The 11,557-nt window shown below is 28.9% G+C and overlaps 1 protein-coding gene across 2 annotated transcripts; it reads left to right on the top strand.

Annotated features, from left to right (window-relative positions):
* Positions 1–8,772: 8,772 nt before the first annotated feature.
* LOC142546690 (F-box protein At5g39250-like) lies at positions 8,773–11,129 on the top strand. Of its 2 annotated transcripts, none has more exons than XM_075654532.1 (2): positions 8,773–8,913; positions 10,011–11,129. In XM_075654532.1, the coding sequence occupies exon 2, from the start codon at positions 10,104–10,106 to the stop codon at positions 10,851–10,853; it is 750 nt and encodes a 249-aa protein (XP_075510647.1). In that variant the 5' UTR covers positions 8,773–8,913; positions 10,011–10,103; the 3' UTR covers positions 10,854–11,129. The 2 variants fall into 2 exon arrangements, with proteins under 2 accessions (XP_075510647.1, XP_075510646.1); XM_075654531.1 differs by having other exon boundaries at positions 8,814–8,913; positions 9,360–11,129.
* The last annotated feature ends 428 nt before the right edge of the window (positions 11,130–11,557 follow it).

The raw sequence follows: 11,557 nt of genomic DNA, 5'->3' as shown, positions 1-11,557 counted from the left end.
CCATAATTTTATCACTTCTCACAACACTTAAAGTTTTTCTCACTACTTCATAACACTTAAAATTTTTTTCTCTTACACAATTTTATCACTTCACACAACACTTAAAATTTTTCTCACTACTTCATAACACATAAAATTTTTCTCACTACTTCATAAAATTTTTCTCACTACTTCATAACACTTAAAATTTATCTCTCTTACATGATTTTACTACTTTACAACACTTAAAATTTTTCTCTCTTACACGATTTTAGTTTCTTTTAGATTTATTAAATTATTAAAACAGTTTTTTTTATTTTTCGAAACAACTTAGTGACGAAAATCATGATTAAAGACCGTCGCTAGCGACGGTTGTTAAATGCTGACCGTCACTAATTTTAGCGACGGTTACGAATATAACCGTCGCTAACTAAGTTAGCGAAACCGTCGCTAACTTAAAAAAAGCTACAACAACGAATACGTTTTTGTTGTAGTGTATAATCATAATTTATGATAGATTTTACAGTTTCGGTGTGATATCGTTTAAAATATCAAAACTTAATACTTTTCTACGCACTTCTCATATATACCATATGACTAATTTTCATTTATACAACAATCACAAATGTCAAATATAATATAATATACATGATAATTATGGTGGACATCTATATTTTTCAAATAATCGTTCGTGGTGCTTGGATACCTAGGGTAGCAATGTAATTAGGCAGAACGCCAATCCCATTATAGGACGTTTCTGTGCGCAAAAGATTTACTTATTTACAGCTGGTGTGGCAGTGATAGCCAGCAAAACCAAATCTAAGCCATGACAGCCTGCTCGCTTGCCGTTTAACATCTTTAACCTCGTATAATAATTATTTAATAATATATATACAACTTCAATCACTTCTTGCTCTTCGATCCCCTCCATCATTACGAACGCTCCCGATCAGTGCAATAACTGATTTCAATTAGGTCTATCAATTGAGTTATTTTTCATCTTAACAATCATAATCTCAATTTAAGTCATTCGATATAATTCAACATTAGTCGTACGCAATATACACGATATAACTCATCTCTCTCTCCATTTTTCTCCTTTATTACATTTTACGATGCGTTGACAAATGATTATTATCCGATGGTGTATGAAATATATCTCGAATATTAAACGGACGTGGTAGAAGATGATGGAATTAGAGATGATTAAAACGGAAAAAAGGTGCATGTGAGGGATGGGAGCTGAAAAGAAAGGTGGGAATGCACATGGGAGCACATGCACCATGGAAAGAAAAGAGAGAATTATGGTTCGATAGGATTGTGTGTGTTTGCATGTGACAAAGTAGAGACAGTGAAGCAGCATGAATTGTACACCATGTTCTTCACATTCAGGGGCGGATGGTGTATATGCGCAATAATAGGTTATTGTCCGGCTGAATTTCGTCCAAATTTCAATAGTCTATTTAAATTAGTTGGTTCTAACATTTTAATATATATCCGTCGAAATTGCAGCTTTAGTTTGTGAAAAAGATGGGAGACATCAAGGTTGAAACAATGGAATATTAGAAGACTAATTAAGGCTTTGAGTTTGATGAATATTATATCCCTTGAAATTTTTATTATATATTCTAATTACCAAAATCTCCAACATTATTCATAGATTTTGTTCAGTGTGCAAAAAAATTGAATCTTCAAGATTGTTATCTTAATGATCCACAAACGACGGAAATTTCTCTTTTGCTTATCCATGTCCCGATGAGATGAAACTAAAGCTTTTATTTTCTGTCGAGTAATAGTTCGAGTAAGTCTTGAATGAGCCTCTCGAAAGCTTGATGCAGATAAACGAATTTTTGTTAATTAAATAAAATGGATGGATTGGAAGGTAAACATTTCAAAATTGTTGTTTTCTTGATAGATGCTTTGCGCACATTTTATTGATTTACTCTTTGTTAAATAAGAATGGACCGAGGAATGAAAGCCCATGTATTTTTATTATATTTTGTTTATTGTTTTTATTTAATTGGAATTAGGCATGCATCTCACCAATTAATAGACAAGAATTGTCATGCGAGGGGCCCAAATAACGTGTGATTGAGATTGAACAACATGGTTTGGGGCATTTGATTGCAAGCAAATTAGGGGCCATTGACCAAAAATTAGGGATTTAATTTGTTGCCGATCAACCGTCTCACACAAAATACGACCCGTGAAACTGTCGCCAATACTTAATTATCTTGAAATTATTTTTTTGTACCTCTCTGAATTATTTAATTTAGATTAATATGAACCACAAATTTTATCTTTTAACCTCATGATTTTTACCCCGTTCGTAAACTATTGCATTATATTTTTCATAATTATTGGCGTATTTATATAGTTATTATACAAACATGCAGTATGTATATATTATTATTGTAAAGTTTGAGGGTTTTAGAATAAATACTTTTGGTGTCTTTGTGTAATTTTTTTTAAAATACCTATCGAATTATAAAATACTCAAATTTTATATAATAAAAACCCATTTAGTAATTCAGAATTAATCAACATATCTTATATATCCACCTTAAAAAATCTCTTAAATTTCTAAAAATGTTTAATAAATTTTATGCTATGAGTGGTAGGATCATTTAAAAATATAAAATTATATTATAAATTGCACCTCTAGTGCCTGTATGATTTAAATAACCTCTAAAAATATTTGATTATTCATTAACAATGCTTAATAATTAATTGGAAAAGGAAATGCAGCCTAATTGAAATAGTTATTGAAATTAAAGGGGGTGTATTCAATGTAGGAGATTTATTGACTCTTAATTACTTTTTTAGATTTTAAAAGTCTAGATGTATTCAATTTGGACTTTTACATACTCTATAGAAGTCTACTGGTATTCAAAATAGACTTTCATAGAGTTTTAAAAAGTCAAGTGGTATTCAACATTGACTTTTAAAAACTCTATAAAAATTTATAGTTATTCAAATTTTCAATAAACTTTTAATAACTTAATGAAATTTATCAACATACAAACATTAAAGCCTAAGGTACAATTATAAATTGCCAAAAATTGTATTTGGTTAAACTCAAAGATTTGGATTGATTTTTAAAACTTTTAACTCATACAAAAGCTATTTATTTTTCTCTGTGATGCTTCACATAATCACATCATCTCTTTTCTTATATTCTTTCATCTCATCTATCTAAATCACTCTTTTAAATTTTGGAAGTATATCTCTATGTATATTTTCATTTTTTTTTTAAATTTTTCATTTTTTGGCTGATTATTCATTTAATAATTTTTTATTTTAATATCAAAGGAAATTTTGAATTTCATAATTGATTTTGTGATTTTTAATTTATGATTTATACAAATTAATATTGCAATAATAATAAAAAATGGTCCAAAAAATATCGCTTAATTCTTAATAATTTAATAGTCTCGTAAAAACCATGATTTTTTAAATTCTTTTTAGCATTTTCAATTTCAATTAATATGTAAGCTGTGATATTTTATACAAAATTATATCCACACAAATATTTTTTTCACATGTATTATCAATTTAAAAACAAAATTACAGATTAATCAATTGATGTATTTTAAAAAATTTACAAGCATGCATACAAACCCATATATATACACATGTAAAGATTAAATGATTTAACTTTTAAATTAGTAAATTCATTTATTAATATAAATACTGAAAAACTGTTTCAAACTGAATATGTTATATATATTAATTAATTATTGGTTCAAAGAGATAAATAAAATATAATATGTTATAATTAAGTACAAATTTTTTGAATTCTATAAAAAAAATCACAAAAGTCTATAAAAATCTTGCAAAAAAGTCTACATGAATCCACGTAAATCTGTTTATAAATCTGTGAGATTCTGTAAAAGTCAATAAAAATCTATCAAATCCATAAAAGTCTATCATTTGAAAAAGTCATTAAAAATCATCAAAACTCTGAATTGAATACACCCCACTAAATCGCAAACTATTTAATTGACCTTTACTGATTGACAAAAACTTGTGTAAGACGGTCTCACATGTCGTATTTTGTAATACAGATATCTAATTTAGGTCATCCTACTTTTTATTGTGAATATCGTTAGGATTGACCCGTCTCACAAGATACCTACTTCTACTTATTTTAGTGCCGACAGTAATTGATAACCAATATTTAAATTCAGTTTCTTTATCATCTTGTCACCTATATATCCCAACATCCGAGTAAAGAAAGACGCAGTCGACCCGACAAAAACGTAGTATTTGAATTAAATTCGAGCTGATTCGTATGTTACTTCCGGTCACTCGACAATATAATGAAAATACATCCATGTAAAATTCATAAATTTTTTAAAGATAATAAATCTTACAACATAGTTTAGAATAAATAATTGAAGGCCGAAGTGAAATTGGAATTCAGTCAATCATATTCAAAATAAATCAATTTGTCGAGCTCGGCTAAAATTTGGCTCGACTCGAGCTCAGTCAAACATCAAGCTGCTCAGTTGCAACTTTATTACAAGGTGTATTTTTTTTATGAGCAAAATTAATTATTCACGACACAACAAAGTTCAAAAAAAAAAAAAAAATCTGTAGTCAAGGAACACCAAAAACTAAATTTTTTAATTAAATTGAACAGAGCATGAGCAAAATCTGTAGTCAAGAAACACCAAAAACTAAATTTTTTAATGATTGCAAACATTCGTTACGACGCCACTGATTATGATTTTTGTAACCGGATATTCATCCCCACTCAAATATTTTCCAACGTCTGACAAATTTATGACTACAATTCTATGAAATGACATTGATTTGTTATTGAAAACTAGTGATTTGTGGTATACCTTGATGAATTATGAGTCACTTGTTTGCATGTGGTTTACATATTTTTAACAATACCACATGCGTATCACGTGTGAGACGCGATTATTGCACGTGGTTACATTAAGACTATTAATTGAATAAAATATACTACAAAATGTTTTGAAATTTGCACGAAATATGTCTGCCCAACTCATTCCCCAGATCCAAGAATTGGAATTTGCAGTCACATTTTCCAGTTTGAATCTAATAAATTTCCTATGAATTATAGTGCACAATAATCTGGGTTTGTACTTTTTGGTTAGCTGGTTGAACTTTTGTTGGATGCAATATGGTAAACCCCTCTCCACGTACTGTTAAATTATATTTTTATACATATAAAACCCAATTTTATAATCACAATTATATTTATTTTGTAAAAATTACATTTTTTACCTTATAAATTACATTTTTAAAATTCTAGTTATTTTTCACCATAATGTTGACGTGACACAAAATTTGCTCACATGACATCAAAAAATGCTCACATGACACCGGACATCAAATGTCACGTCAGTACTCCGGTGAAAAATGACAAAAATTGAAAAAAATACAAATTATCATATTAAAATTATGAATCGATCGATATAACATAACCAAAATTTTTAAAAATATGAAGACCAAAAATGAAAATTTTCTATTTAAATCTACTCGTATTTGAAGCAAAGACAGAAGAGGCAAATTGTGATTTTCTAAAAGACTTTTATGTCTAAAACTTATTTGCCCTATCAATTTTCAAAACTTTTTTTGTCCGGTTATATTATGTTCGATCCACCTGTTTTTGTCTAATATTATTGCTTCTTCTACATCCATCTAATTCAATTTCTTCCTCAGCATCCGTCTAAATTTATTTATTTTTAATCCAAATATTTTTTTAGGAAAAAGTATTTCGACTGAAAAACTGCCACTCCCAACGGTTTGGACTTGGGAGAGTTTACATGCTCTGCTGTCATATTTTTGGGCACCACATGACTTGAAATAAGAAAATAAATGATGAGTTATAATTGCAAAGGAGTAATAGTTGAATATGTTAGTAGAGTAGTAGATTAAATATGACGCTTGTCTTATTGTATTATTTAGAGAGTAATATTATTATCATCGACAATAACTTTAGATAAAATGATAATCATTGTTAATCTACAATAATAAATTAAAAGATAATAATAAAATACTTATTTTTTTCATTTTATTTATTGTAAAATTAGAACAAAACTTGAAATGATGCGTATCACCAAACGGTGCATCGAAAGATGTTAAAAGCATCTCCAACCCTACGCTAACTTAGCATGAAACGCTAAAATAGCACATAAATTTCTCTCCAACAGGGGCTGCGCTATTTTGGCAAATTTGGCGCAGCCCTTTCTCTACGGCAAATTTGGCACAGAGGATAGCTTTGTGCCAATTTGGCGTAGAGCAATTTATTTATTTATTTTTCTTTTTTTAATTGTATTTTGCTTTTTAATTATTATTATAAATATTTATTAATTGTATTTTAGATAATAATTTATTTTATTTTATTAGAGCTAGGGTTAGGATAGAAACTGATTACCCATTATAATAATTAATTCATATTACATATAATTCAATTAATATATAATAATTAATTAAATATAATGATAATTATAATATTGTAAAATTTATATTGTTATGTTAAATAGAATAATTTATATAAAATAAAAGAAATATTCTAAGAATATATTTTTTAGTGTAAGATTTGAAGTAAATGAGTTGGAGATGGACGTTGTATTTGGTGCAGAAATCACACTATTTTATTGCAGAATTTACATCAAAATAGATTTTTGGGTTAGAGATGATGTAAGGAGTAAATGTTGACCAGGCATAGACAAGATTAGTAAATTAATATTATTTAGTAATTGATTACCGACATAAGTGAAGGGAATGAATGCTATTTGTGTGCCACATATTAGTCCAGATGGTCCACAGCTTCGACAATGGGAGAGAATGTTAAAAAAAACGATTTTTTTTATGAATAAAAAATCATTTGTTTATAGAGAGAATAAAAAAATGAATTTTATTTACATCAAATTTGAAAATTAAATGCAATATTTAGGACAATCATTCCAGAGCAGTTTTTTTTTATCCGTCTCTGAATTAGATTAATCCGGGTCATATATAAGATCAACAACGATATTTAGGGGGTGTATTCATCCTATATTTTCAAAGATTTTTAATGATTTTTTTAAAATAATGGACTTTTGTGGAGTTGATAGATTTTTATTAACTTTTATGAAATCTCATAGAATTGTAAAACAAATTTCATAGACTCTTATAGACTTTTTTTCAAGATTTTTGTAGACTTTTGTAAATTTTTTCATAAAATTATGTGAATTTTGTAGTTTATAACTGTGATTTATTTTTTATTAATTTTTTTAAAATAATTATTGGACATAGATAACATCTTCAATTTTAAATTATTTTTTTTATATTTATGAATGTAAATGAATTTTACTTACTTAAAAGTTAAATCAATTTAATTTGTGAAAAACGACAAATGAACTATCCAATTTATTGAAATCAAAATTTCAATTCTTTATGTCAATTCAATATATTAATGAATAATATTTTTATAAGTTCATAATAAAATTTTATTAAAAGAACACTCAAAATAATGAGTAGTCTTTTATAAAAAAAATCTAATCATTACTGACAATTTGATCAACATCGTTCTACATTCCATTGGCTATGATATCCCTCCATGCATTAGCATTTGCTCGTTGTTGTTTTTGAGTATTAAATAACTGATCAAAGTCGCCATCTTCATAAACTTGTTTCCATTGGCTATGATATCCCTCCATGCATTAGCATTTGCTCGTTGTTGTTTTTGAGTATTAAATAACTGATCAAAGTCGCCACCTTCATAAACTTGTGTTGATGAAGACAATTGAGCTTCATTATCTAGTTCAATTTGAAATTCATCAAATTGACACTTCTTTCAAAGAAAATTGTGTAATATAGCACATGACAATACAAACCCTGTTAGGGGTGGGAAAAAATACCGAATTTTCGGTATACCGAGATTACCATAACAAAAAAATATTGAATTTACCCAATTTTAAGTATACCGAAGATTTCTATACGGTACGGTAACAATACCGAATTTTTAGGTACGGTAACGATATTCAATTTGAAAATTTTGGTATATACCGAAATATCGGAAAAATATACAAAAAATTTTAAAATATATAATATTTTAAAACAATAAATTATAAATTTTTTTAAAATGTAAGATTTTTTTGGTTCGGTATACCGAAAATTTTGGTATAGTATCGGTATGAATTTGCTTATACAATAATATAATATATAGATTAACTAAAATTAAAGAAAATAATTAAAAATAAAAATGTTATATAATAATTAATAAAAAAAATTAAATTTTAATTATGTTTTTAAAAAGTATAAATAAAAGGAAAAATAAATAGATGAGAAAAGAATGAAATTTTGTATTGAATTTGGGAGATTTCTCAATTAAACGTACATCCAAATCTTTAGGTTGAATCAAAGACTTTTGTTGACATTTTATTGTTGTACCTTAGACTATAATTCTTGTATTTAATAGAATTTCATAGAGTCATTAAAAGTCTATTGACATTTTGAATACTTATAGACTTTTGTAGAGTTTTTAAAGTCAAGTTGAAATACCACATGACTTTTTAAAATTCTACAAAAGTTTACATTGAATACCACTAAACTTTTATGGAGTATATAAAAGTTTAGTTTGAATACCTCTTAACTTTTAAACTCCATAAAAATCATTAAAAGTCTATAACCAATACACCCCCTTAGAACATAAAAAATGATTTTTTATGTTTAAATAAAAATTAATCTAAAAAATTAATCAATGAAACAATCTGATAAAAATTTTGGTCATCTCTGTCAAATGGTGGATCCGCTTAATCGGGTTGGACCCAAATAAGCAAAGCCCTAATCCCTCGTATAAAAACAATGTCCCCTTGAATCAATTAATTTATTCCCTGGAAAAGCTAATCATTTCATTTCACTGCTGTTTTCTTGGATAATTTCCGCTTTCGATCGAACTTCTTTTCAAAGGTAACAGCAGATATCATGTAATTCCGTAATATTTCAACGCATGCAGAGGACATCTATGCTTAGTAATTATTTTAACTTGTTCTTTTTAAAAAAAAATTATTCGTCGTCGTTTAAGATCGAACGTCTGATTTCCGTTTTCTTGTTTTACACATTTTTATTATTGGTATTGACTGAACTTAACGGTGAGATTTATGGCCACCTTTATTGAGGTCTTGTTTTATGATCGTTGAAAATCTATGGATATTTCGATTTTCATTTGGAATTTTATTAGTGAGTTATTATTGCTCCTTTTTATCAAGATTAGGGTTTATCTTGATGCTATCTTCTCTATGAATTTTCACGATAATCGAGAGTGAAACATCGGGGTACTGGCATTTTTGAAAAAAAGGAAATTATCGTCGAACTTGGTGAAATTTTGTGTTCATGAAGCTAATACCTTTTTACAGGGTACCCCTGACACTCGCCTGCTTGCCCGGATTGCCTGCTTTCTTTGCCCTTTTGTATGTTGTTAAGATTAGTGGATTTTTTTATTATTAAATAACATGCTGCATATCTAGTTCTGAACATTTTTACCAGCATGGTTTTTGCGCAGTAGCTTGATTCGGATGGTATGCAAACATGAGAGTTAAATCATATCGTGCATTCATTTTCACTGTGTCCGAGCACGTGTTGGTTTTGAGCAAGAAAAAAATGGAAGAAGAAGAGAGAAATATCAATATACATAGGAAGAAATCAGGATGTGTTTATGATTCATGATTTTCTTTTAAGTACTAGGCTTAATATGATGATCAAATTAGAAGTAAGGCTGATCGTGCCTGAGATATTTTTTGCTTTAGAAGCTGAGTTTAGCTGGCTATGGTTTTGACTTATGGAGAGACATCTCGGCTCTTGGCGTGATTATGCTTTGCGAACTTTTTCTGTGAGCTTGTTATTGTTCAGGATGTTTTTTTTAATCGTTTTGGCCTGTGTTTTAACAATTGATTGAAGGCTTCATATTCTGTTTATATATTGCACATCGAAGATATATTGGGAATTTGATATGGTTTCCATTTGAGTGTGCACATCGCGCGTAAGTTGAATTTGCCTTCCTGTTGCAGGAACTCTTTTGGGCGTATTATTTTGAAGTTTTGAATTTGTAAAATCCACTTATTTACTCCATTCTGGTGCTTGAAATCTTCTTTTTGGAGGAAATGTCATGTGACGAAATCTTGAAGGCAGTCTTTCCTCTGTTGGACAGCACAGACCTTGTTACATGCATGTTAGTTTGTAAACATTGGCAAGAAATTGCTTGTGATGACTACTTCTGGAAATGCCTTTGTGCCAAGAGATGGCCATCAATCTGCAAGCAATCGTCTCCTCCTACAGCAACTTATCACAAGCTATTTAAAACTTTTTATAAGCGTCAACGTAACAAAACTCTACTTCCCCCTAGGCTATCCTTCAATGACTTGGAGTTTTGTATTGACATCTGGACAGAACAAAAGTTGATTTTTTCAGAAGTGGTGCCTGGGACTGACCTGCAAAATGGAACCTGGGCACCACCTTGTGGGATCTGTGATGTTCTCAAGTTTCATTTGGAAAGTCCTGAATACAAGATGACTTTACCCGTGCATCCAAGGTTTAGCATTCCTTCAGGCAAGGCAGTTACAGTCTCTGTTCTTGTTAGTCGAAAAGATTCCAACAAAGTTGCTTGCATAATGAATAACTCTGTTTTTGAATACATTGATCGATCTGCATTCCGTGCCCTGGCATTTGACTACCTTGACTTTTCCCCTGCACACCCTTTTGTGTCCGGCATAAGGGCATGGGTTTCTTTGCTTTTTACCGATCACAGTGACGATGAACACTTTGATGTGTTTGGAATTGAACTGGATTTCTGTGATATTGCCAACTCCAAGGACCAAGTTCTGCGGCTACTGGAGATGCTCGATTGGAAATGAGGTATCAGCCTACTTGTATACATATTCACCCGCGTTGTGTCGATGAGTAATGTGTATATCTTGGTTTTTCCTGTCTTTTCACAAAATTTCACCCAATTTTATCTGTTAAGTAGCCCCTTCGAATTTGTAGAGATGTTTGTTGGTTGCCATCAACTGACTTATTAAATAAATTAATTGTTGGATTTTTAACTTTCTGCACATTAATCTAAATTTCGTTGTTTGATGAACAAATAATTAAACGTATTTTAAATTTTATTACTAAATTTAATGATTGTATTCATCAATTTAAATAATATTTTCAGAAACAAATAAATTTTGAGAAAATTTGACATGCCCGTTGGGGGCTTTAGAGTTTAGACCAATACTTTCTTTAAAAATTGAATTTTTGCAATTTCCAAATCGTTTGCCTTTTTGCATGATTTAAGCTTATATTTAAATTTAATAAAGAAAATGATACAAGTATTTTATTTTAATATTTTAAATATCAGCATCTTTTGGGGAAGAATTGTGTGCAATTAAATTTTATCTTCTGCAAGAAATTTATAAACTACGGATTGTTTATTATTGTTAATTAGTTAGAGCGACTTAGAGAAGCTATTTCGATATTGATTGTGAAATATTTTATGAATTTTCATAAATGTTATTTAAATAAATATTCTAATCATCTATCCATCGTGCTATGCATATCTTGTTAAATGTTTATG

The sequence above is a fragment of the Primulina tabacum genome, chromosome 5, assembly GCF_025594145.1.
Source record: "Primulina tabacum isolate GXHZ01 chromosome 5, ASM2559414v2, whole genome shotgun sequence".
In the NCBI taxonomy this organism is placed as follows: Eukaryota; Viridiplantae; Streptophyta; class Magnoliopsida; order Lamiales; family Gesneriaceae; genus Primulina; species Primulina tabacum.
Note: the sequence above shows the minus strand (reverse complement) of the source record. Positions and strands in the feature narration are given on the sequence as shown.